The sequence below is a fragment of the Crinia signifera genome, chromosome 6 (genome assembly GCF_055691185.1).
Source record: "Crinia signifera chromosome 6, ASM5569118v1, whole genome shotgun sequence".
NCBI lineage: Eukaryota > Metazoa > Chordata > Amphibia > Anura > Myobatrachidae > Crinia > Crinia signifera.
In genome coordinates, this window is record NC_139222.1 from 28,242,138 (window position 1) to 28,269,647 (window position 27,510).

At 47.7% G+C, this 27,510-nt stretch overlaps 1 protein-coding gene across 3 annotated transcripts; it reads right to left on the bottom strand.

Moving 5' to 3' along the window:
- Window positions 1-1,648: 1,648 nt before the first annotated feature.
- Window positions 1,649-27,466, bottom strand: LOC146010205 (uncharacterized). Of its 3 annotated transcripts, none has more exons than XM_083151226.1 (7): window positions 26,988-27,466; window positions 25,385-25,537; window positions 11,127-11,318; window positions 9,553-9,631; window positions 9,339-9,436; window positions 8,932-9,232; window positions 1,649-1,782 (listed from the first exon to the last, which is right to left on the bottom strand). In XM_083151226.1, exons 2-7 carry the CDS (start codon window positions 25,487-25,489, stop codon window positions 1,739-1,741), a joined length of 819 nt encoding a protein of 272 aa, XP_083007352.1. In that variant the 5' UTR covers window positions 25,490-25,537; window positions 26,988-27,466; the 3' UTR covers window positions 1,649-1,738. The 3 variants fall into 3 exon arrangements, with proteins under 3 accessions (XP_083007352.1, XP_083007350.1, XP_083007351.1); XM_083151224.1 differs by having other exon boundaries at window positions 9,339-9,454; XM_083151225.1 differs by having other exon boundaries at window positions 9,339-9,454; window positions 26,909-27,466.
- Window positions 27,467-27,510: the final 44 nt, after the last annotated feature.

Consider the following 27,510-nt stretch of genomic DNA (forward strand, 5'->3'; position numbering starts at 1 on the left):
TCCCTTCTTTCTTCCATCGTTCTTGGTATTCTGGATCTTATAAACCGATCTTGTCTCGGAAATCTTGCAAATTCTATTGAATAGCCGTTCTGTATTGTGTTCAGGACCCATCTGTCCCCAATCGTCTTCCTCCATACATCTGGGAATTTCAATAATCTCGCTCCTATCTTGATTCTTTGTAGATAGTCATAATCTTCCACCTCTGTCAGATTGAAATAGTCCACGAAAAGGTTGCCGAAAGGACTGACGGGATAAGTTCGGATTCCCTCTTCTATAGTATGGTCTTCCGGGCCTGTAACTTCTCGCCTCCTTAAAAGATGGTTTAGGTGTCCCAGGATATGGGAAACGATTTCTCCTGTCCTGTGGGAGACGGACAGATTTACCTCCTGATCGTTTTTAAATCATAGCGTCAAGTTTGGATCCAAATAAATAATTTCCTTCAAAGGGTAGTGCTGTCAATTTATTTTTAGAATTTGCATCGGCACTCTATGGCTTAAGCTACAATGCCCTTCTTGCCGTCACTCCAGCCGCCATGGACTTTGATGCAAAAGACACAGAGTCAAGAGATGCTTCACATAAATAATCAACGGATTTTTGCATTATTTCTAAGCTGCGTAATATATATGACTTTGATATCTTGTCTTCTACATCGGTATGTAGGTTGGCTGCCCAGAGTCTAAGGGCACGGGATACAGAAGCAATAGCTACCGATGATTTAAGAGCCCCCGAAGAAGCGGTATGCACCTTCCGTAAAGAATTTTCTACTTTCTTATCCATAGAGTCCTTGAAAGCAGCCGCGTCTTCCACTGGTATAGTTGACCTCAACGTGAGTTCCGCTACAGCTGCATCCACCTTTGGTATCTTACACCATCCAATAAACTCTTCATCCTTGTACGGATACATCTTATCCACTCTGTTACTAAGGGTGAACTTCTTGTCCACATTTATCCATGCTTTAGCAATCATCTCTCTTACTACTTTGTTCAGCGGGAAGGTCCTTCCCCTTCTAGATCGGTCTTCAAATAGAGGATACTTTTCAACCGAAGTACCTGGGGCTTCCTGGTAGTTCATAGCTTTATATATGGTTTTTAACACATTTTCAACAATATCAAGATTGAAGGTCCTGTCATTCCCAACTTCACCCGATTCATCTGTGGAATTCTTTACTGGATCATCCATACCTGATGAACCTTCATCCTGACCAGTGTTCCCTCTAAGCTGTGCGCACGTGCGCGCGCACACAACTCGACGAGCGTGCGCACAGACATTACAACAGAGCGCACAAAGCAGCAGTGGTCCCTTTTTGCAGTTGTGGACTCAATTAATGTGTGTTTCACCCATTAAATACATTGTTTGCTGTGTTTTGAATGTTTAAATATTTAATATCATTTTGAAGTAAAGAAGTGACGCACAAAAATTTTAATTTCCTTCCAAAGTTGCACAGCCAAAATCTTTTGCGGCACACAGCCTTCGTAAAATTAGAGGGAACATTGATCCTGACTAAACCCAGCTTGGGATCTGGATCTCTTTGCTATCTGTGATTGCGCAAATTCGTCTTTAGATACAAAATTCTGCTTCATCCATAACATAAGTTCCTTCAGTATGATCAGGTTTCTTCTTTATTTCATACCTTGTGGAATCCTTTTGTTTTATCTCACAATTTTCACATAATGATTTATTCTGACTAGCAGAGAATACTTTGTCACATGACATGCAATTTGATTCAATGTATTTCTTCTTAAATACTCTTTTCTTCGGTACTGGTGTCCTTCTGTAGGCACACTACAAGAAAAAAGGGATTTTTGTAAGAAGTTACCGTTCTAATCCCTTTCTCTGATATGGTCCTGGTGACACAGCTCAACATTGGGACGTAGGAGGGTCCGTAGGAGCCAGGCACCTATCCTAAAGCTTTTGGAGGGTAGGCTCCTCCCTTCTGCATCCCGGACTCCTCAGTTAAATCTTGCAAAGTCACTGGAATACATTAACTCAGTACAAATGCCTGCACATATTATATGCACAATTTTTTAAATTTTTTTTAACTTTTCAGCCATATATAACATGAAACATCATGAACACTGGCATACTTACAGAGCGTAAGGGAGGGATCGCTGTGTCACCAGGACCATATCAGAGAAAGGGATTCGAACGGTAAGTTCTTACAAAAATCCCTTTTTCTCTTTCAATTGTCCTGGTGACACAGCTCAACATTGGGACGTTCAACAGCCGGTCCTTTGGGAGGGTACGCTCAGGTCTGCAGCTCTCATCACTGCTCGCACGAATGATGCATCCTCCGACGCGAACTCATGGAACCTATAGAATTTGGCAAAAGTGTGAACAGATGACCAAGTGGCGGCCCTGCAAACCTGCTCAGCTGTGGCCCCATGTCGAACCGCCCAAGAGGTGGTGACCGACCTGGTGGTATGCGCGTTGATCCTGGCCGGAACAGGCCTACCAACCTTCGTATATGCAAAGGCAATGACCGAACGCAACCACATAGCAATGGTCTGCTTAGACGCAGGCCAACCAATCTTGTGCACATCATACAAGACTAGCAAAGTATCAGTCTTCCCTGTCCACATAAATGCGCAAGGCGCGAACAACGTCCAAATTCCTCAATTTGTCCCTCTTCCTGGAACCCTCTGGGGGTTGAAACACAGGCAGAACTATCTCTTGATCCAAATGAAAAGCAGAGACTACTTTTGGCAAAAATTGGGGTACTGTTCGAAGAACAGCCCTGTCATCATGAAAAATAAGAAAGGGAGACTTGCAGGACAATGCTCCCAACTCTGACAATCTCTTTGCCGAGGCAACAGCCAACAAAAAGACAAGTTTCCATGTAAGGAACTTAAGGTCAGCCGACCTTAATGGCTCAAAAGGCGCCCTTTGGAGACACTCCAGATCCAGTGATAAATCCAATGGAGCCACTGGTTGCTTGTAGGGAGGTTTCAACCGTGAAACCCCTTGCAGGAAAGTCTGCACCTCCGGTAGCAATGCTATCCTCTTCTGGAAATCTGTACCTTGAGTGACTGAAGGCTTAGACCAGACGAGAAACCATCCTGCAAAAACTCCAGAAATTTAGAAAGTCAAAATCGCAATGTATTCGACTTCTGCCTTTCACACCACCTAATATAGGTCTTCCAGACCCTATAATAGTTAGCCGAAGACACCGACTTCCTAGCCTTTACCATGGTGTTAACCACAGCCTCTGAGAAACCCTTGTTCTTGAAGATGGCGGTCTCAATAGCCAAGCCGTCAAATTTAATGAATCCAGGTGGAAGAACGGCCCTTGGCTTAACAGATCTGCCCTCAGAGGTAGACGCCACGAGTCCACAGACAATCTCTGAACCCTCGAGTACCAGGACCTCCTTAGCCAATCTGGGGCTACTAGAATCACCGGAATTCCTTGGGATTGGATTCTTTTCAACACTCTCGCCAGCATTGGAAACGGCGGGAAAACATAAAGCAGATTCCCCTCCCAGGGGATAGTCATTGCATCCACTGCTTCGGCCAGTGGATCTCTTGTCCTGGCATAGAACCTGGGTACCCGATGATTGAACCTGGATGCCATAAGGTCCACATCCGGAGTTCCCCACTTCACTGTAATCTGGTGAAATACCTGTGGATTCAGGCTCCATTCCCCCTCTAGCAGTTCCTCCCTGCTCAGGAAATCGGCCTCGACATTCTCCACCCCTGGGATAAACATCGCTGACAACGCTGGAACATTCTGCTCCGTCCACAAGAAGATTCGGGAAACCTCCCACATGGCCAGCCTGCTGCGTGTGCCTCCCTGATGATTCAGGTACGCCACAGCCGTGGCATTGTCCGTCTGAATCCGCAAAGGAAGACCCTGTAATCTTTCTCCACACAGCCCGCAGTTCCAGGATATTGATCGGCAGACTCCTCCGAGGACCACAAGCCCTGAAGGCGAAGGTCAAGAACAACTGCCCTCCAGCCCCTGAGACTGGCGTCGGTAGTGACTACCAGCCAGTCCCAGGACTGCAAAGACCGACCCCACTGAGGGAATCCACCTCCATCCACCATTCCAGGGAAGACCGGGTTTCTGGAGACAGCACTATGCGCTCTGACTTCATGGTCTGAGTATTCCCTGACCAGGATGTCAGAATGTTCTACTGGAATACTTGAGAGTGGAACCTGGCAAACTGTAGCATCTCGAAAGTCGCCACCATATTTCCCAGCAGTTTGAGACACCTCCAAACCGATGGACTCTGAGACCCCAGGATCTCCCGAACCAAGATGGATATGTCCCTGGCCTTTGTCTCTGGTAGAAATACCCAATGTAGATAGGTATCCAGGACAACACCCAGGAACTGGATTCTCTGTGACGGCACAAGCTGAGACTTTTGTAATTTAAAAGCCAACCGTGAACTTGCAAAAACCTGATGGCTTCTACCAAGTGACTCTGCAACCTCTCCGCCGACTCTGCTTTGAACAGCAGGTCGTCCAGGTACGGAATCACAGTGATTCCCCTCAGTCGGAGAGCAGCCGCCATCACGGACATAATTTTGGTGAATACCCTTCGTGCTGTGGCCAGTCCAAAGGGCAACGCCTGGAATTGCAAATGTAGGTCTCCTATTGCAAACCTCAGGAGAGCCTGATGTTCCGGGTGGATAGGAACATGAAGATATGCGTCCTGGACATCCATGGACGCCAAAAATTCTCCATGGTCCAGGCTTAGCAGCATGGACCGTAGAGATTCCATCTTGAAATGGTCTACCCACAGATGGAGATTCAAAGACTTTAAATTTAAGATTTGATAAAGCTGCAGGACGCAGTGAAACGCGTTAGGTGACTGCCCCCCACCTCTGGACACAGCTGTGACACCTTTGTTTCATTTGGACATCATTTCCATTCATATTCTTCACTTGGACATTTTGTTCCTATTGGCGGACACCGTGCAAACTACCACTGGTCATCACCATCTACACCAGTGTGGACTGCTACTAAGCATGGAAGCCACATCTGTATTCCATCGCTGGGATCATTCATCTGGGATCGCTGCAGACAAATTCTGGTATTCCGAGTCAACATTCACCAGTCTCGCACCAACATATGGTCTGTTTACACCAAGCGATACTTACCACCTCCAGCGGCAACCATTCCAGCCGCATACATCGTGAGGACTCCCAGCATACTTCATATTCAAAGGATCCACCGTTTATTATTGGTAAAGTGCACTTACCTGCATACTTCATATCAGTGTCAACACAGCTTACTCTGACTGTCCATTGAGGCGGGGCCTATTCTTATTATTTACCATTTTGATATTCATTCCAATTTACGTTTATTCCCCCCCCCACTATCTTATACCATTATTGTATTATATTTATTGTCATTGTTTTATTATTGTGATTTTAACAGAATCAGTAAAATTGTTATACCTTTTCATTACTGGTATACTTCATTGATTTAAGCGCTGCTTCACCCACCTTGTGTGAGTATTTCTTTTCTGTGGTTTTCTTCCAGTGGGGAGTGACTACCTCCACAGTAAAGCAGTTGCTTTCACTGGAGATCCAGCTCATTGCAAGGCGCCTGATTATTCCTAGTGAATACCTTTTTTCCCCTAAATTTAAGATTGGTCTGAAGGACCCGTCTGGCTTGGGCACCAAAAACAGAGTGGAATAAAAGCCCTTCTTCCGCTCGAGGGACCGGGATCACCACTCTAAGAGAGATTGAGCCGCCCCCAGAAGAGCAGCTCCTTTGGCAGTGGTGTAGGTATGAATCTTCTCGGAGGAAGACCTTTGAAGGGAATCCTGTAACCCTGGGATACAATGTCCAACACCCAAGGATCCCGGTCCAACAATGCCCAAGCGTCCCTGAACCATCTCAGACACCCCCCCACCTTGACCACCACTGGGATATTCCCCAGATAGTCATGCTGAGGGCTTATCCTCACCTTTGGTGCTCAGTTTCTTATGAAAGGAACTGAACTTTGAGTTTGGGGCCTTGCCCCTGGAGGACTGAAACTTTCCCCTAAATGACTGTCCCCGAAAGGACGCACCCCCTCTAGGGGCGGGCCGAAAGGACGGCCTAAAAGCAGAGAACCTTGAGGCCTGTTTAGCTGCAGGAGCCGGCAGGAAAGTACTTTTGCCTCCCGTGGCCTGCTTAATAATCTCTTCCAGCTCGGAACCAAACAACAGCTTTCCTTTAAAAGCCAATGCCTCCAAGGCCTTTTTTGATTCATTATCTGCCTCCCAGGCTTTAAGCCAAAGCACTCTCCTGGCATTGACGGACACCGTGGATACTCTGGAAGCCATTTTGAGTGCTTCCTCCTCAGCCTCAAGCACATACTCCGCAGCTGCTTTTAGCTTCTCAGCTAGCAGTAACACACCTGGATCAGCATGCAAAATTGTACATAAGTCATTGGCCCACACAATCATGGCCTTAGAGACCCAGGCTGATGCTATCACAGGGCGTGAAGTGAAGCCTACCCCTTCAAATATTGCCTTGAGGTTTCCTTCAAGCTTCTTGTCTACGGGGTCCTTAAAGGCTGCCCCCCATGGACAGGGAGCACCGTGGCTTTAGAAAGCCGTGCCACAGAAGCGTCTACCACCGAAACTTTTTCCCAGAAGGTCTGCATGAGCCTCAGGCATGGGGCATAGACTTAAAAATCTCTTAGGCATCTGAAGCCTTTTATCGGGCATTTTCCAAGCCCCTTCCAATAAATCCTGTAAACCTTCATCCGCAGGGAAGGTAACAGTCTCCTTACGCTGCCGTTTAAATACACCTCTTGCAGGAGTTTTATCCTCCACAGACAAACTCAGAGCCTGTTTATCAGCAGTAATCAAATCCTCCACCCCTGGGGCCAAGGAATCCTCAGAGTCATCACCCTGATCCCAGGGGATGTCTGTGTACTCTCCCTCCTCTTCAGATTCAGCAACAAGCAACGGCACTGAATAAGACCTTTTAGGGGTACCCACAGTATCACCATCAAATTTGTTTAACAAATCATTAAATCTGCTGATCCCTTTAGCAGTATCCTGCATGACCTGTTAGAAACCAGGATCTGCTTGGGTCAGAGGCAAGGAGCCAGAGGACTGCTGAGATGATGACATAGGTCTAGGGGAAGATACCAACACATCACTCTGCCTGTCCAGCAATTGCACTAAGGCATTTACAGACCTGCCCAGGGCACTGGCCCACGCAGGCTCCGATTGCTATACCCTCTGGGGTTCACTGCCCATGGGTCTCACACCTGCGCAAGTAATACACAAGCCCCCCTTGACCATCTGTTCAGGGGTAAAGTTTAGTGTACAAACACTACAAGCGCACAATGCATTAAGGGCTCCCTCCCCCAAAGCCACAGACTGTTGCTCAGACATGATGCAAAAGATAACACAGTCACAGTGCACAAAGTACAGGCGTTTTATACAGAGCCAATGTACCACAGTCACTTATCTGTCTGAAGCTTTCAGAAGTGGGGAAATCGATGCCCAGGAAATCCAATCACTCTGCAAGGATCTGTCAGCCAGCTCAGCTCCGCTGCAAGCGTTCGGAATGGCGCCAAAACAGAGTGAGGGAAGAGACCAAGTCCCTGCTGCTGCGGGGTCCGTGGCTTTTGGCGCCAACCACCCCCAGACAGCCGCTCCCACTGTAGGATCTCCTAGTTCCAGTGTCTCCCCCTCTGCTGGGGATCACTCGGAACATGCCTGTGACACACTGCTGTCCTCTCATACAGGAGCTCAGTGTGTAAGCTCCTCAGAAAATGGCCGCCGCCATCACGGAGCGCCTGTCCCCTACGACCCCCACCTAGCGTGAAGCCGGTTTCAGTGCGCTCCGGAGCCCAGGCAGCTTCTTAATAGAAGCTGTAAGCGCTGCACAGGGAGACCAGACAGTGTCTCCCCTGTGCACAGTGAGCTGACAGGACGCGCTTCTGTCAGCTCCTGCTGCGCTGTCAGTGTGAGGATTCAATGAGATTCCTCACACTGTGCCTACCTAGCTAGTGTAAAAGTTAATAAAATAAAAAACTCCTAACAAACTCTAATCCTTCGGCTGCTCCTGCAGCCCTTTAGAATAGCACCCACTCCAGTGGGCACCTAACACGAACTGGAGTCTGGGATGCAGAAGGGAGGAGCCAATGTTGAGCTGTGTCACCAGGACCATTGAAAGAGAAATAATGTATACTAAGTAACTAGAAAATAAAACAACTAAATGCCCAAAACCAAAGGGCTTACCTCACAGGGGCATTATCCAGCTTAGGGGGAGGAAGGCACATCCATATCGGCAAAAGCTAACTCAATGCAAGGAGTAGCGTTTGAGCTCTGTTTAAATAGGGCGACATTAACCCTTAATGCACCGCCAGTCTAATAATCAGGATGGCTGAGCGGAACAAAAATTGTTCCCTGTGTTTCCGGGGAAGTACTTTAGCTGCACACCAGTGTTGCTCTGGGCAGAAGTAAGACGCCGCCGCGTACTTCCGCCCTCACAGTGCTAACTCTGCAGCGTGCAGTCGCGGCTTACAGCCCAGACTGCAGCATGTCTCTTACCAGAGCCGCCTACTTATGCCTTGACTCCCAGACCAAAACGCTGTATCCATGCTGGGAAAGCTTCCTGAAACGTATGTACATAGCACCATAATGTGACTGCATTTGCTGTGAAGTATTTAACTTCTGCAGGAATAATCAGGCATATGCATAGGGGTATAGATAAATCCATTCCCCCTCACATCTTCTTCTCCCCGGGGAGCCACCCCATAGAGAAGAGGTAACCCTGCTTGAAACAAACAAAATACTCCTACTCTGTCCTCTCTAAACGGACACAGGAAAAAAAGACACTGAGGTGAAGGAGGAGGAGGCGGTTATACCCAAGGTGGGCGGTCCTAGAGAAAAAACTCCTGTCTAATCTATAGGGGAAAGGAAACATCCCAGTGTTATGGCTGCCATGGGGATCGTCGAAGAAATGATTATTCCTCACCTGTGCTGATATCTTTAGGGATTTCCTCTTTATTACACTGCTGATCACCCCTCATATGTGTGTCTTCTGTCTCTGTATCTTCTTTCTTATCAGACACATAAGACTCTTCTCTTATCTTCATATCCGTCACATACGTCTCTTCTTCCTCTGTGTCTTCTGCCTTAATGTCAGTCACATACGTCTCTTCTTCCTCTGTGTCTTCTGCCTTAATGTCAGTCACATACATCTCTTCTTCCTCTGTGTCTTCTGCCTTAATGTCAGTCACATACGTCTCTTCTGCCTTAATATCTTCACATTGAACCTACAAAAAAATATCTCATTAGTAATGTTTGATGCTAGTGAGTTTACACAGTACAATATCCGTGCAGTCACTTAGGAATATTGGGGAGACCCTAATTCCCACCTACCTGATCCTCCTGTGGGGTCCTGTGAGTCTCCTCTGTACAGTGCTGGGAATACAGAGGACGGGGCCATCTCTCTGGGGTATCTCTGTTACTGGGCCCATCTGTAGGACACACAGTGACTGAATATATTGTACATGTGGATTAGCAAATGATACGTGTATATAGGGGGGCCCAATACCTGCTCGCCCCTGTACAATAAAACAAAGTCTCCTCTTACCCAGTGATGTGAGGGCCAAGTGATTCTCCATCATTACATTCCTGCACAGACCCTTGTGTTCCTCTATATACTCCCGTTCCTGCATGGAGAGATAGACAGTGACATCCTGACACCTTATAGAAACCCGACACACACAGTGATACAGTCATCACCCAGACACATCCCCCGGTGTTACTGTATAACGTCCCATTCCCAGTAGTCACCTCTCCGGTCACATCCCATGGTGTTACTGTATAATGTAGCATTCCCAGCAGTCACCTCTCCGGTCACATCTCCCAGTGTTACTGTATAATGTCCCATTCCCAGCAGTCACCTCTCCGGTCACATCCCCCGGTGTTACTGTATAATGTCCCATTTCCAGCAGTCACCTCCCCGGTCACATCCCCCGGTGTTACTGTATAATCCCCATTCCCAGCAGTCACCTCTCCGGTCACATCCCCCGGTGTTACTGTATAATATCCCATTCCCAGCAGTCACCTCTCTGGTCACATCCCCCGGTGTTACTGTATAATGTCCCATTCCCAGCAGTCACTTATCCAGTCACATCCCCCAGTGTTACTGTATAATGTCCCATTCCCAGCAGTCACCTCTCCGGTCACATCCCCCGGTGTTACTGTATAATGTCCCATTCCTAGCAGTCACCTCTCCGGTCACATCCCCTGGTGTTACTGTATAATGTCCCATTCACAGCAGTCACCTCTCCGGTCACATCCACCGGTGTTACTGTATAATGTCCCATTCCTAGCAGTCACCTCTCCGGTCACATCCCCTGGTGTTACTGTATAATGTCCCATTTCCAGCAGTCACCTCCCCGGTCACATCCCCCGGTGTTACTGTATAATATCCCATTCCCAGCAGTCACCTCTCTGGTCACATCCCCCGGTGTTACTGTATAATGTCCCATTCCCAGCAGTCACTTATCCAGTCACATCCCCCAGTGTTACTGTATAATGTCCCATTCCCAGCAGTCACCTCTCCGGTCACATCCCCCGGTGTTACTGTATAATGCCCCATTCCCAGCAGTCACCTCTCCAGTCACATCCCCCGGTGTTACTGTATAATGCCCCATTCCCAGCTGTCACCTCTCCGGTCACATCCCCCGGTGTTACTGTATAATGCCCCATTCCCAGCAGTCACCTCTCCGGTCACATCCCCGGTGTTACTGTATAATGTCCCATTCCCAGCAGTCACCTCTCCGGTCACATCCCCCGGTGTTACTGTATAATGTCCCATTCCCAGCAGTCACTTCTCCGGTCACATCCCCTGGTGTTACTGTATAATGCCCCATTCCCAGCAGTCCCCTCTCCAGTCACATCCCTGGGTGTTTCTGTATAATGCCCCATTCCCTGCAGTCACCTCTCCGGTCACATCCCCCGGTGTTACTGTATAATGCCCCATTCCCAGCAGTCACCTCTCCGGTCACATCCCCGGTGTTACTGTATAATGTCCCATTCCCAGCAGTCCCCTCTCCGGTCACATCCCCAGTGTTACTGTATAATGTCCCATTCCCAGCAGTCACCTCTCCAGTCACATCCCCCGGTGTTTCTGTATAATGCCCCATTCCCAGCAGTCACCTCTCCGGTCAGCAGCTGGATGATCTTATTGGTGAGATCCAGGATCCTCTGCTCCTTGTCTCTCCCATGTATCAGTGAGTGAGGTGGAGGCACTGTGATGGGGCTCTGGGTCCTGCTCAGTTCTCCTGACACACAGGGATGGCAACTGGGTGTCTCATGGTCACTGGATGTCTTCTTCACTACTTTGTAACCCTGTGTATTGGAAAATATACTATTACTGCATGCACTCGCATACTTTGCCCGTACCTTACCGTTTACAATATAAAACACTTCTACTCGCATATAAAGCTATTAACCATACTGCACCATATGTCTCTTTACTTCACACAATATCTCCCATCTCGACCACTCCGCTCTACACAAGATCTGCGTCTCTCTCCTGCACGGATCACTAGCTCCCATTCACTATTGCAGGACTTTCATCGGCCTGCTCCCAGCCTATGGAATGCCCTTCCATGCACAATAAGACTCTCCACTAGCTTCCAAACTTTCAAGTGTTCCCTGAAAACTCCCCTCTTCAGGCAAGACATAATATTTATATACCACACGCATAACACTCTGAGGCACTTATGTATTATATAGCTTCCCTTCTGGACTTGTAACTTGGTGGGACTGCTATGCTATTACTGGTGCCTGTCCTTGTGTTTCCCTCCTATGTCCCTATAGATTGTAAGCTTGCAGCAGGGCCCTCTAACCCCCAAGTCTGTCTGTTGTTACCCAGTTCGTTTTATCACTGTCTAAAATTGTAAAGCGCAAAGGAATCTGCTGCGCTATATAAGAAACTGTAAATAAAAATTATACTCCCAGTCATCACCCTCTATTAGTGCTATGATATGTAATTACCAAAATCCACCAATTAGGTCACTGTAGTAATAATATATCAGTGATATCACTGACACTCTCAGATATCCTCACCAGCATAGTGATGTCCCTGTATTATTACTATAGATATACTGTAAGTGATGTCACATTGACGCTCCCAGATCCCCTCACCTCCCCAGCCATGTCCCTGTATTATTACTATAGATATAAGTGATGCCACAGTGACACTCCCAGATCCCCTCACCTCCCCAGTCACGTCCCTGTATTATTACTATAGATATAAGTGACGTCACAGTGACGCTCCCAGATCCCCTCACCTCCCCAGCCACGTCCCTGTATTATTACTATAGATATAAGTGATGTCACAGTGACACTCCCAGATCCCCTCACCTCCCCAGTCACGTCCCTGTATTATTACTATAGATATAAGTGACGTCACAGTGACGCTCCCGGATCCCCTCACCTCCCCAGCCATGTCCCTGTATTATTGCTATAGATATAAGTGATGTCACAGTGACGCTCCCAGATCCCCTCACCTCCCCAGTCACGTCCCTGTATTATTACTATATATATATAAGTGATGTCACAGTGACGCTACCAAATCCCCTCACCTCCCCAGTCACGTCCCTGTATTATTACTATAGATATAAGTGACGTCACAGTGACACTCCCAGATCCACTCACCTCGCCAGTCACGTCCCTGTATTATTACTATAGATATAAGTGACGTCACAGTGACGCTCCCAGATCCCCTCACCTCCCCAGTCACGTCTCTGTATTATTACTATAGATATAGGTGATGTCACAGTGACACTCCCAGATCCCCTCACCTCCCCAGTCACGTCCCTGTATTATTACTATAGATATAAGTGATGTCACAGTGACGCTCCCAGATCCCCTCACCTCCCTAGTGACGTCCCTGTATTATTACTATAGATATAAGTAATGTCACAGTGACACTCCCAGATCCCCTCACCTCCACAGTGACGTCCCTGTATTATTACTATAGATATAAGTGATGTCACAGTGACACTCCCAGATCCCCTCACCTCCCCAGTCGCGTCCCTGTATTATTACTATAGATATAAGTGATGTCACAGTGACACTCCCAGATCCCCTCACATCCCTGTATTATTACTATAGATATAAATGATGTCACAGTGACACTCCCAGATCCCCTCACCTCCCCAGTCATGTCCCTGTATTATTACTATAGATATAAGTGATGTCACAGTGACGCTCCCAGATCCCCTCACCTCCCCAGTCACATCGCTGTATTATTACTATAGATATAAGTGATGTCACAGTGACGCTCCCAGATACCCTCACCTCCCCAGTCATGTCCCTGTATTATTACTATAGATATATGAGGTCACAGTGACGCACCAGATCCCCTCACCTCCCCAGTCACGTCCCTGTATTATTACTATAGATATAAGTTATGTAACAGTGACACTCCCAGATCCCCTCACCTCCCCAATCATGTCCCTGTAATATTACTATAGATATAGGTGATGTCACAGTGACGCTCCCAGAACCCCTCACCTCGCCAGTCATGTCCCTTTATTATTACTATAGATATAGGTGATGTCACAGTGACGCTCCCAGATCCCCTCACCTCCCCAGTCACGTCCCTGTATTATTACTATAGATATAAGTGATGTGACAGTGACACCCATAGATCCCCTCACCTCCCCAGTCACATCCCTATATTATTATTATAGATATATGTGATGTCACAGTGACACTCCCAGATCCCCTCACGTCCCTGTATTATTGCTATAGCTATAAGTGACATCACAGGGACACTCCCAGATCCCCTCACCTCCCCAGTCACGTCCCTGTATTATTGCTATAGCTATAAGTGATGTCACAGTGACACCCCCAGATCCCCTCACCTCCCCAGTCACGTCCCTGTATTATTACTATAGATATATGTGATGTCACAGTGACACTCACAGATCCCCTCACCTCCCCAGTCATGTCCCTGTATTATTACTATAGATATAAGTGATGTCACAGTGACACCCCCAGATCCCCTCACCTCCCCAGTCACGTCCCTGTATTATTACTATAGATATAAGTGATGTCACAGTGACACTCCCAGATCCCCTCACCTCCCCAGTAACGTCCCTGTATTATTACTATAGATATAAGTGATGTCACAGTGACGCTCCCAGTTCCCCTCACCTCCCTGTATTATTACTATAGATATAAGTTATGTAACAGTGACACTCCCAGATCCCCTCACCTCCCCAATCACGTCCCTGTAATATTACTATAGATATAGGTGATGTCACAGTGACGCTCCCAGAACCCCTCACCTCCCCAATCACGTCCCTGTAATATTACTATAGATATAGGTGATGTCACAGTGACGCTCCCAGAACCCCTCACCTCCCCAATCACGTCCCTGTATTATTACTATAGATATAAGTGATGTCACAGTGACGCTCCCAGATCCCCTCACCTCCCCAATCACGTCCCTGTAATATTACTATAGATATAGGTGATGTCACAGTGACGCTCCCAGAACCCCTCACCTCGCCAGTCATGTCCCTTTATTATTACTATAGATATAGGTGATGTCACAGTGACGCTCCCAGATCCCCTCACCTCCCCAGTCACGTCCCTGTATTATTACTATAGATAGAAGTGATGTCACAGTGACACTCCCAGATCCCCTCACATCCCTGTATTATTACTATAGATATAAGTGATGTCACAGTGACACTCCCAGATCCCCTCACCTCCCCAGTCATGTACCTGTATTATTACTATAGATATAAGTGATGTCACAGTGACGCTCCCAGATCCCCTCACCTCCCCAGTCACATCGCTGTATTATTACTATAGATATAAGTGATGTCACAGTGACGCTCCCAGATGCCCTCACCTCCCCAGTCATGTCCCTGTATTATTACTATAGATATATGAGGTCACAGTGACGCACCAGATCCCCTCACCTCCCCAGTCACGTCCCTGTATTATTACTATAGATATAAGTGATGTCATAGTGACACTTCCAGATCCCCTCACCTCCCTGTATTATTACTATAGATATAAGTGATGTCACTGTGATGCTCCCAGATCCCCTCACCTCCCCAATCATGTCCCTGTAATATTACTATAGATATAGGTGATGTCACAGTGACGCTCCCAGAACCCCTCACCTCCCCAGTCATGTCCCTGTATTATTACTATAGATATAAGTAATGTCACAGTGACGCTCCCAGAACCCCTCACCTTGCCAGTCATGTACCTTTATTATTACTATAGATATAGGTGATGTCACAGTGACGCTCCCAGATCCCCTCACCTCCCCAGTCACGTCCCTGTATTATTACTATAGATATAAGTGATGTCACAGTGACACTCCCAGATCCCCTCACCTCCCCAGCCACGTCCCTGTATTATTACTATAGATATAAGTGATGTCACAGTGACGCTCCCAGATCCCCTCACCTCCCCAGTCACGTCCCTGTATTATTGCTATAGATATAAGTGACGTCACAGTGACGCTCCCGGATCCCCTCACCTCCCCAGCCATGTCCCTGTATTATTGCTATAGATATAAGTGATGTCACAGTGACGCTCCCAGATCCCCTCACCTCCCCAGTCATGTCCCTGTATTATTACTATATATATAAGTGATGTCACAGTGACGCTACCAAATCCCCTCACCTCCCCAGTCACGTCCCTGTATTATTACTATAGATATAAGTGACGTCACAGTGACGCTCCCAGATCCCCTCACCTCCCCAGTCACGTCCCTGTATTATTACTATAGATATAGGTGATGTCACAGTGACACTCCCAGATCCCCTCACCTCCCCAGTCACGTCCCTGTATTATTACTATAGATATAAGTGATGTCACAGTGACGCTCCCAGATCCCCTCACCTCCCTAGTGACGTCCCTGTATTATTACTATAGATATAAGTAATGTCAGTGACACTCCCAGATCCCCTCACCTCCACAGTGACGTCCCTGTATTATTACTATAGATATAAGTGATGTCACAGTGACACTCCCAGATCCCCTCACCTCCCCAGTCGCGTCCCTGTATTATTACTATAGATATAAGTGATGTCACAGTGACACTCCCAGATCCCCTCACATCCCTGTATTATTACTATAGATATAAATGATGTCACAGTGACACTCCCAGATCCCCTCACCTCCCCAGTCATGTCCCTGTATTATTACTATAGATATAAGTGATGTCACAGTGACGCTCCCAGATCCCCTCACCTCCCCAGTCACATCGCTGTATTATTACTATAGATATAAGTGATGTCACAGTGACGCTCCCAGATACCCTCACCTCCCCAGTCATGTCCCTGTATTATTACTATAGATATATGAGGTCACAGTGACGCACCAGATCCCCTCACCTCCCCAGTCACGTCCCTGTATTATTACTATAGATATAAGTTATGTAACAGTGACACTCCCAGATCCCCTCACCTCCCCAATCATGTCCCTGTAATATTACTATAGATATAGGTGATGTCACAGTGACGCTCCCAGAACCCCTCACCTCGCCAGTCATGTCCCTTTATTATTACTATAGATATAGGTGATGTCACAGTGACGCTCCCAGATCCCCTCACCTCCCCAGTCACGTCCCTGTATTATTACTATAGATATAAGTGATGTGACAGTGACACCCATAGATCCCCTCACCTCCCCAGTCACATCCCTATATTATTATTATAGATATATGTGATGTCACAGTGACACTCCCAGATCCCCTCACGTCCCTGTATTATTGCTATAGCTATAAGTGACATCACAGGGACACTCCCAGATCCCCTCACCTCCCCAGTCACGTCCCTGTATTATTGCTATAGCTATAAGTGATGTCACAGTGACACCCCCAGATCCCCTCACCTCCCCAGTCACGTCCCTGTATTATTACTATAGATATATGTGATGTCACAGTGACACTCACAGATCCCCTCACCTCCCCAGTCATGTCCCTGTATTATTACTATAGATATAAGTGATGTCACAGTGACACCCCCAGATCCCCTCATCTCCCCAGTCACGTCCCTGTATTATTACTATAGATATAAGTGATGTCACAGTGACACTCCCAGATCCCCTCACCTCCCCAGTAACGTCCCTGTATTATTACTATAGATATAAGTGATGTCACAGTGACGCTCCCAGTTCCCCTCACCTCCCTGTATTATTACTATAGATATAAGTTATGTAACAGTGACACTCCCAGATCCCCTCACCTCCCCAATCACATCCCTGTAATATTACTATAGATATAGGTGATGTCACAGTGACGCTCCCAGAACCCCTCACCTCCCCAATCACATCCCTGTAATATTACTATAGATATAGGTGATGTCACAGTGACGCTCCCAGAACCCCTCACCTCCCCAATCACGTCCCTGTAATATTACTATAGATATAGGTGATGTCACAGTGACGCTCCCAGAACCCCTCACCTCCCCAATCACGTCCCTGTATTATTACTATAGATATAAGTGATGTCACAGTGACGCTCCCAGATCCCCTCACCTCCCCAATAACGTCCCTGTAATATTACTATAGATATAGGTGATGTCACAGTGACGCTCCCAGAACCCCTCACCTCCCCAGTCATGTCCCTGTATTATTACTATAGATATAAGTGATGTCACAGTGACGCTCCCAGAACCCCTCACCTCGCCAGTCATGTCCCTTTATTATTACTATAGATATAGGTGATGTCACAGTGACGCTCCCAGATCCCCTCACCTCCCCAGTCACGTCCCTGTATTATTACTATAGATAGAAGTGATGTCACAGTGACACTCCCAGATCCCCTCACATCCCTGTATTATTACTATAGATATAAGTGATGTCACAGTGACGCTCCCAGATCCCCTCACCTCCCCAGTCACATCGCTGTATTATTACTATAGATATAAGTGATGTCACAGTGACGCTCCCAGATGCCCTCACCTCCCCAGTCATGTCCCTGTATTATTACTATAGATATATGAGGTCACAGTGACGCACCAGATCCCCTCACCTCCCCAGTCACGTCCCTGTATTATTACTATAGATATAAGTGATGTCATAGTGACACTTCCAGATCCCCTCACCTCCCTGTATTATTACTATAGATATAAGTGATGTCACTGTGATGCTCCCAGATCCCCTCACCTCCCCAATCATGTCCCTGTAATATTACTATAGATATAGGTGATGTCACAGTGACGCTCCCAGAACCCCTCACCTCCCCAGTCATGTCCCTGTATTATTACTATAGATATAAGTGATGTCACAGTGACGCTCCCAGAACCCCTCACCTTGCCAGTCATGTCCCTTTATTATTACTATAGATATAGGTGATGTCACAGTGACGCTCCCAGATCCCCTCACCTCCCCAGTCACGTCCCTGTATTATTACTATAGATATAACTGATGTCACAGTGACGCTCCCAGATCCCCTCACCTCCCCAGTCATGTCCCTGTATTATTACTATAGATATAAGTGATGTGACAGTGACACCCATAGATCCCCTCACCTCCCCAGTCACATCCCTATATTATTACTATAGATATAAGTGATGTCACAGTGACACTCCCAGATCCCCTCACCTCCCCAGTCACGTCCCTGTATTATTGCTATAGCTATAAGTGACATCACAGGGACACTCCCAGATCCCCTCACCTCCCCAGTCACGTCCCTGTATTATTACTATAGATATATGTGATGTCACAGTGACACTCACAGATCCCCTCACCTGCCCAGTCATGTCCCTGTATTATTACTATAGATATAAGTGATGTCACAGTGACACCCCCAGATCCCCTCACCTCCCCAGTCACGTCCCTGTATTATTACTATAGATATAAGTGATGTCACAGTGACACTCCCAGATCCCCTCACCTCCCCAGTAACGTCCCTGTATTATTACTATAGATATAAGTGATGTCACAGTGACGCTCCCAGTTCCCCTCACCTCCCTGTATTATTACTATAGATATATGTGATGTCATAGTGACACTCACAGATCCCCTCACCTCCCCAGTCACGTACCTGTATTATTACTATAGATAAAGGGATTTTTGTAAGAACTTACCGTTCGAATCCCTTTCTCTGATATGGTCCTGGTGACACAGCTTCACATTGGGATGTAGGAGGGTCCGCAGGAGCCAGGCACCTATCCTAAAGCTTTTGGAGGGTAGGCTCCTCCCCTACTGCATCCCAGATTCCTCAGTTCAATCTTTCAAAGCCACTGGAATACATTAACTCAGTACAAACACCTGCACATATTATATGCACAATTTTAAATTTAACTTTTCAACCAATTATAACATGAAACATCATGAACACTGGCATACTTACTGAGCGTAAGGGAGGGATCGCTGTGTCACCAGGACCATATCAGAGAAAGGGATTCGAACGGTAAGTTCTTACAAAAATCCCTTTTTCTCTTTCAATGGTCCTGGTGACACAGCTTCACATTGGGACGTTCCAGAGCCGGTCCTTTTGGGTGGGTACGCTCAGGTCTGCAGTTTTCATCACTGCTTGCCCGAATGATGCGTCCACCGACGCGAACTCACGGAACCTATCGAATTTGGCAAAAATATGAACAGAAGACCAAGTGGCAGCCCTGCAAACCTGCTCAGCTGTTGCCCCATGTCGAACCGCCCAAGAGGTGGCAACCGACCTGGTGGTATGCGCATTAATCCTGGCCGGTACAGGCCTACCAACTTTAGTATATGCAAACGCAATAACAGAGCGCAACCACCTAGCAATGGTCTGCTTAGAAGCAGGCCAACTAAGTTTGTGTATGTCATACAAACCAGTAAAGTATCAGTCTTTCTGACACTCTTAACTCTGTCCACATAAACGCGCAAGACGCGCACAACATCCAAATTCCTTAATTTGTCCCTTTTCCTAACAACCCTCTGAGGGTTGAAACACAGGCAGAACAATCTCCTGATTTAGATGAAAAGCAGAGACTACTTTTGGTAAAAATCTAGGGGTACTGTCCGAAAGGCAGCCCTATCATCGTGACATATAAGGGAGGAAGACTTGAAGAACGAAGCAATCAACTCCGATATATTTTTTTTTTTTTTTTTTTTTTTTCTTGACGCCACCGCCAACAAAAATACCAGCTTCCCTGAAAGGAAACTAAGGTCAACCGACCTTAACGGCTCAAAAGGCGCCTCTTTAAGGTACTCCAGAACCAGAAATAATTCCCCTGGCGCTACTGGTTGGTTGTAGGGAGGTTTCAATAGATAAACCCCCTGCAGGAAGGTCTGTACTTCTGGTTCTAACGCAATCCTTCTTTGGAAAGAAAAATTGACACGGTCGAGATATGTACTCTGAGTGACTGAAGGCCTAACCCAGAGGAAAGGCCCTCCTGTAAAAAACTCCAACAATTTAGCCATTTTAAATCTCGATGTGCGTGACCTCTGTCTTACACACCACCAAATATAGGTCTTCCAGGCCCCAAAATAATTTACAGAAGACACTGACTTTCTGGCTTTCCTCATTGCGTTAACCACCGCCTTTGAGAATCCTATATTCCTCAAAATGGCGTTTTCAACAGCCAGACCGTCAAAATTAATCGAGCTGAATCCAGCTGGTTGAACGGTCCTTGTTTTAGAAGGTCTGACCTCAGATGTAGACGCCACGAGTCCACAGAGAATCTCTGAAGCCTCGAGTACCAGGATCTCCCTGGCCAATCTGGGGCCACTAAAATTACTGGAATTGTCTGGGCCTGTATTGTTTTCAACTCTCTTGCCAGCATTGGAACTGGCGTTAAATCATAAAGAAGATTCCCCTCCCAGGGGATAGTCATGGCATCCACTGCTTCTGCCAGTGGATCCCACGTCCTGTCATACAACCTGGATACCTGATGGATGAACCTGTATGCCTTCAGGTCCCTATCCGGGGTTTCCCCCTTATTGTAATCTAGTGGAATACTTGTGGATTCAGCCTCCATTTTCCTTCCATCAGTTTCTCCCTGCTCAGGAAGTCGGCCTCTATATTCTCCACTCCTGGTATGAAGATTGCTGATAATGCTAGAACATTCTGTTCCGCCCACAAGAAGATTCGGGACACTTCCCACATGGCCAGATTGCTGTGTGTGCCTCCCTGGTGATTCAGATACGCCACAGCTGTGACGTTGTCGGTCTGAATGTCTAAAAGGGAGCTCTTGTAATCTTTTCTCCCGCCAGAGAAAACCTCTTCCACACAGCCCTCAGTTCCAAGATGTTGATCAGTAAGGCAGACTGTAAAGTATCAGTCTTTCTGCTCTAAAGTCCACAAGCCCTGCAGACGCAGGTCCACGACAACTGCCCCTCAGCCTCTGAGACTGGCGTCGGTAGTGACTACCACCCAGCTCCAGGACTGCAGGGACCGACTCCCCCGAAGGGAATCCACCTCCATCCACCATTTTAGGAAGGATCGAGTTTCTGAAAACAACACCATTTGTTCTGACCTCATGGTCTGAGAGTTCCCTGTCCGCTGGGACACTCTAGAGTGGAACCTGGTGAACTGTAACGTCTCGAAAGACGCCATCATCTTCCCCAGCAGTTTGAGTCACCCCCATACTGCTGTGCTCTGAGACCCTAGGATCTCCTGTACCAAGGCAGCCAGATCCCTGGCCTATGCCTCTGGTAGAAACACCCAATGCAACTGGGTATCCAGACCAATCCCCAAGAATTGGAGTCTCTGTGACGGCACCGATTGAGATTTTTGTAAATTTAAAAGCCAGCCGTGAATCTGCAAAACCTGATGGTTTCTGCCAAGTGACTCTTCACTTGTCTGCTGACTCCGCTTTAAACCGCAGGTCGTCCAAAAATGGAATAACCATGATTTCCGTCAGTCGAAGCACATCCGCCATTTCTGACATTATTTGGTGAATACCCTTGACGCTGTGGCCAGACCAAAAGGTAACGCCTGTAATTACAGGAGAAGGTCTCCTATCGCACACCCCAATAGTTCCGGGTGGATAGGAACCTGCAAGTATGCGTCCTGGACCTTCATGGACGCTAAAAATTCTCCCTGGTCCCGGCTTAGCAGCACAGACCGTAGAGACTCTATTTTGAAATGGTCTACCCACAAAAAGCTATTAATGCCTTTAAGTTTAGGATCCGCTGAAAGACCCGTCTGGTTTGGGCACCAAAAACAGAGTGAAATAAAAGCCTTTTTTCCCTCCGCTCTGGGGACCGGGACTACCACACCCTTCTCTAACAGAGAATGAGCCGCTCCCAAGAGAGCTGTACGGAGCCGAGCCTCCTTTGGCAGTGGTGTAGGAATGAACCTTCTCGGTGGAAGAACTTTGAAGGGAATCTTTTAACCCTGGGTTATATTTCTAACCCAAGCGTTCCGGTCTTAACAGTGCCCCTGCGTCTCTGAACAGTGACAGAGGTCCCCCCTCCTTAAACACCGCCGGGCAAAACCCCTGGCAGTATGCGGAGGATTTTTCCTCTCCTATGGTTTCTTATAACAAGAACCAAATTTTGACTTTGGGGCCTTGCCCCTGGAGGACTGAGACTATCCCTTAAAAGACTGTCCTCAAAAGGACGCACCTCCTCTAGGGGAGGGCCGAAAGGATGGCCTGAAAGCAGAAAACCTTGATGTCTGCTTTGGCTGCAGGGGTAGGCAGGAAAGTGCTTTTTTCCACCTGTGGCCTGCTTATTAATCTCTTCCAGTTGTAAACCAATAACAGCTTTCCTTTAAAAGCAAATGCCTCTAAGCCTTTTTAGACTTGTTATCTGCCTTCCAAGCTATAAGCCAGAGCACTCTCCTGGCATTCCAAACACTGAGGAAACTCTGGCAGCCATTTTGAGAGCTTCCTGCTCAGCCTGCATCACATTTCTGCAGCAGCATTATACTTCTCTGCCTAGTAACAACACACAAAAGACAGTATGTCAACTAGAGCACAGGTCACTGACCCACCAATCCTGGCCTTAGAGACCCAGACTGAAGCCAATCAGAGGACTTGCTTGCTTGAAGGCTTGCACTGGTAGCACAGTTGGTTTTTGACAAGTATACCACAGAAGCCTCTACCACTGGAACTTTCTCCCAGAGGTCTGCATGATCCTCAGGCATGGGATACAGGCTTAACCATCTATTTTGGCATCTAAAGCCTTTTGTCAGGGGTTTTCCAATAAATCTTGTAAACCCTTGTCTGCAGAGAGATATCAGGGGTTTTCCAATAAATCTTGTAAACCCTTGTCTGCAGAGAGATATCATTTCCCTCACGCTGTCTCTTAAAAACAACCTTAGCAGGAGTTTTTTTTACTTCACAGACAAATTCAATGCCTGTTTACAGCAGTAATCAAATCCTCCACCCCTGAGGGTGAGGACTCTTCAGAAACATCACCCTGAACCCAGGGTATGTCTGTGTACTCTCCCTCCTCATCAGCAGCTAATAATGGCACTGAATCAGACCTTTTAGGGGTCCCCCCAGAGTAACCATAAAGCTTGTCAAACAAGTAATTTAAACCTGCTGATTCCCATAGCAGTATCCTGCATGACTTGTATAAGTCAGGATCTGTCTGGGTCCGAGGCAAAGAGCTGGCCGGACTGCTGAGAGAATGGCCCTGGTCTAGGGAAATTACCAGCCATCACTCTGCCTGTCCAGTAATGCACCAAAGCATTTTCCGACCTGTCTCAGGGACTTAACCCTCGCAAGGTCCGATGCACTACCCTCTGGGGTTCACTCCCCATGGGTTTCACAGCAGCGCATATAAATACATAAGCCCCCCTCAGGGACAATTCTCAGTGTACAACCACTGCAAGCGCTCAATGCATTTAAGGCTCCCTCCCCCAAAACCACAGACTGTTGCTCAGACATGATGTTCTCAATAACACAGTCACAGCATTAAATGTACATACATTATATACAGTGTACTCAGCCACTTAGCTTTCTGTAGTCTTCAGAATGGGGAAAGCGAAGCCCAGGAAATCCAATCACTCTGTCAGGATCAGTAAGCCAGCTCAGCTCCGCTGCAAGCGTTCTGAATGGCGCCAAAAACAGAGTGAGGGAAGGGACCAAGTCCCTGCTGCTGCGGGGTCTGTGACTTTTGGCGCCAACTACCCCCAGACAGCCGCTCCCATTGTAGGATCTCCTCGTTCCAGTATCTCCCCCTCAGCTGGGGACCACTCGGAACATGCCTGTAACAACACTGCTGTCCTCTCAGTATAGGAGCTCAGTGTGTAAGCTCCGCAGAAAATGGCCGCCGCCATCACGGAGCGCCTGTCCCCCATGATCCCCACCTAGCGTGAAGCCGGTTTCAGAGCGCTCCGGAGCCCAGGCAGCTTCTTAAAAGAAGCTGTAAGCGCTGCACAGGGAGGCCAGACAGCGTCTCCCTCGTGCACAGTGAGCTGACAGGACTCGTTTCTGTCAGCTCCTGCTGCGCTAGCAGTGTGAGGATTCACTAATTAGAATCCTCACACTGTGCCTACCTAGCTAGTGTAGAAGTTAATAAAATAATAAAAACCCTAACTAACTCTACTCCTTCGGCTGCTCCAGCAGCCCTTTAGAATAGCACCCACTCCAGTGGGCACCTAACACGAACTGAGGAATCTGGGATGCAGTAGGGGAGGAGCCTACCCTCCAAAAGCTTTAGGATAGGTGCCTGGCTCCTGCGGACCCTCCTACATCCCAATGTGAAGCTGTGTCACCAGGACCATTGAAAGAGAAATAGGTGATGTCACAGTGACGCTCCCAGATCCCCTCACCTCCCCAGTCACGTCCCTGTATTATTACTATAGATATAAGTGATGTCACAGTGACACTCCCAGATCCCCTCACCTCCCCAGTCACGTCCCTGTATTACTACTATAGATATAGGTGATGTCACAGTGACGCTCCCAGAACCCCTCACCTCCCCAGTCACGTCCCTGTATTATTACTATAGATATACATGATGTCACAGTGACACTCCCAGATCCCCTCACCTCCCCAGTCATGTCCCTGTATTATTACTATAGATATAAGTGATGTCACAGTGACACCCCCAGATCCCCTCACCTCCCCAGTCACGTCCCTGTATTATTACTATAGATATAAGTGATGTCACAGTGACACTCCCAGATCCCCTCACCTCCCCAGTAACGTCCCTGTATTATTACTATAGATATAAGTGATGTCACAGTGACGCTCCCAGTTCCCCTCACCTCCCTGTATTATTACTATAGATATATGTGATGTCATAGTGACACTCACAGATCCCCTCACCTCCCCAGTCACGTACCTGTATTATTACTATAGATATAGGTGATGTCACAGTGACGCTCCCAGATCCCCTCACCTCCCCAGTCACGTCCCTGTATTATTACTATAGATATAAGTGATGTCACAGTGACACTCCCAGATCCCCTCACCTCCCCAGTCACGTCCCTGTATTACTACTATAGATATAGGTGATGTCACAGTGACGCTCCCAGAACCCCTCACCTCCCCAGTCAGCAGGTAGATGATCTCCAGGGTGATATTTAGAATACTCTCAGTCATGTGACTCTGGTCCTTGTCCATCCTCAGGGAATCAGTGACGTGTCTCATCCTCACGTGACGTCTAGTAAACACTCCGTTTCCGCACCGCTCGGTTGTCTAGGTGTAAATATAATTACAATAAACACCACACAGTACACATGTAACATATTAGGTAAAAGGTGCCCATCCACTAGTCCGATTTGGGCCAATTTCACCCGATCCCGATGGAACGGGCTGAGAAATCGGATGTGTTTGACGTCTGCCTTGGGTTGGATTCACCTCGGACCTGAGCAGGAGGTCGGACCTGCTGCCCACCCGCCGACTCGGCCCTCATCCTGGTGGCTGGGAATGGGGTCGCATGGGATACATTGCATGTGAAATGACAGCATGTGATGCATCGTATGCAGGTCCCAGGTGGCTCGGAGGGGGTCGCATGGCCATACACTGCTGCGATACATCCCAGTAGTGTATGGCCACCATAAGAAAAATCTACACAGAGGCAGAACAGCTGCCTCTAATGTGCACATATATATATATCATACAGAGAACAATGGGTACATGTATAGTATAAGCGCTATAGAATACCACTACAACGTTCATTGTAGTACATGGTTGTCTGAAAACAATTGTAATAGGGCACCAAAGGCTGCTCGCACTGTATAATCATCATACTACTACGAAGATATCAGAGACTCAAAACCCTGAAAAAAATTATATAAAATAAATTTGTTTTGTAACAGGACACCAAAAGCTGCTCCCTAATGGTAATCTTAAAAAAAGGCAGAGGCAGCTGAACTATATAATAATAACACCACACCAGAGGCTGCTCCCTCTGTATAACATTTGTAACAGGATGCCATAGGCCGCTCCCCCTGTATAAATAGGACGGCAGAGGCCGCTCACACCACAGGCTGCTCCAACTGCATAAACAGGATGCCACAGGCCGCTCCTCCTGCATAAACAGAACACCCCCCCCCCCCCCGGTATAACAGGACGCTGCAGGATGCTCCTCCCTGTATAAAAGGACGCAGCAAGCCGCTCCCCATGTATAAACAGTATGCCCCCCCCCCTGTATGACAGGATGCCGCAGGCCGCTCCCCATCTGTATAAAATGACATCACAGGCCTCTCCCCCGTATAACAGGACATCATAGGCCGCTCCCCCTGAATAACAGGACACTACAGGCCACTCTCTCCCCCGTATCACAGGACACCACAGGCCGCTCCCCCTGTATCACAGGACACCACAGGCCGCTCCTTCTGTATCACAGGACACCACAGGCCGCTCCCCCTGTATCACAGGACACCACAGGCCGCTCCCCCTGTATCACAGGAGTCCACCACAGGCTGCTCCCCCTGTATCACAGGAGTCCACCACAGGCTGCTCCCCCTGTATTACAGGACACCGCAGGCCGATCCTTCCCTTATAACCAGACACCACAGGCTGCTCCGCCTGTATAATAACACCAGGGCAGTACAATACCATCACCTGCTGCCAGATACAGCAATATCTTCTCTCGGTCCCCCGTAACCTTATCACCGTGGCTTCTGGAAGTGAGAGGCCTCACCTAAGATTCAGCAGCGCTGCCCCAGCAGGAAGCCGAGATGCTGCCGCCACTGAACGCGTGGATTGGTCTTCGGGAAAATGGCCGCCGCTCCGTTACACAAGGGACAATTATTATGGAACCTTTCTGGTCGTATTATAGCATGGAAACTACTACCGGTGACCGCACCTCACAGAACTCTCTCTGTGCATTCTCTCAATGCAATTGCCGCTTCTACCAGTCTCTTAGTGATGTCTCATTGTGTGTCCTCATACAGCGGCGGCCATTGTGTTGTAGTTTGTACTCGGCTGGGCTCCCAGACTCCCCCGAGGCTGTAGCCACAGTGTATTTCCTGTGTGGGGCAGAGTGGGAGGAGCTGTGTTACCAGGGAAACGTCCCTTCCTCGTGTGCATGGCAGGCAGGAGGGAGAGTGCTGCAGCTGGCACCAGGTGACCCCAGGTATTATACTGCTAGTAACAGCATAGTAGTGATTGCTGGGTGTGAGCCATATGTGCACTTATATCCCTTTTACACCAGAGTCGCGAAC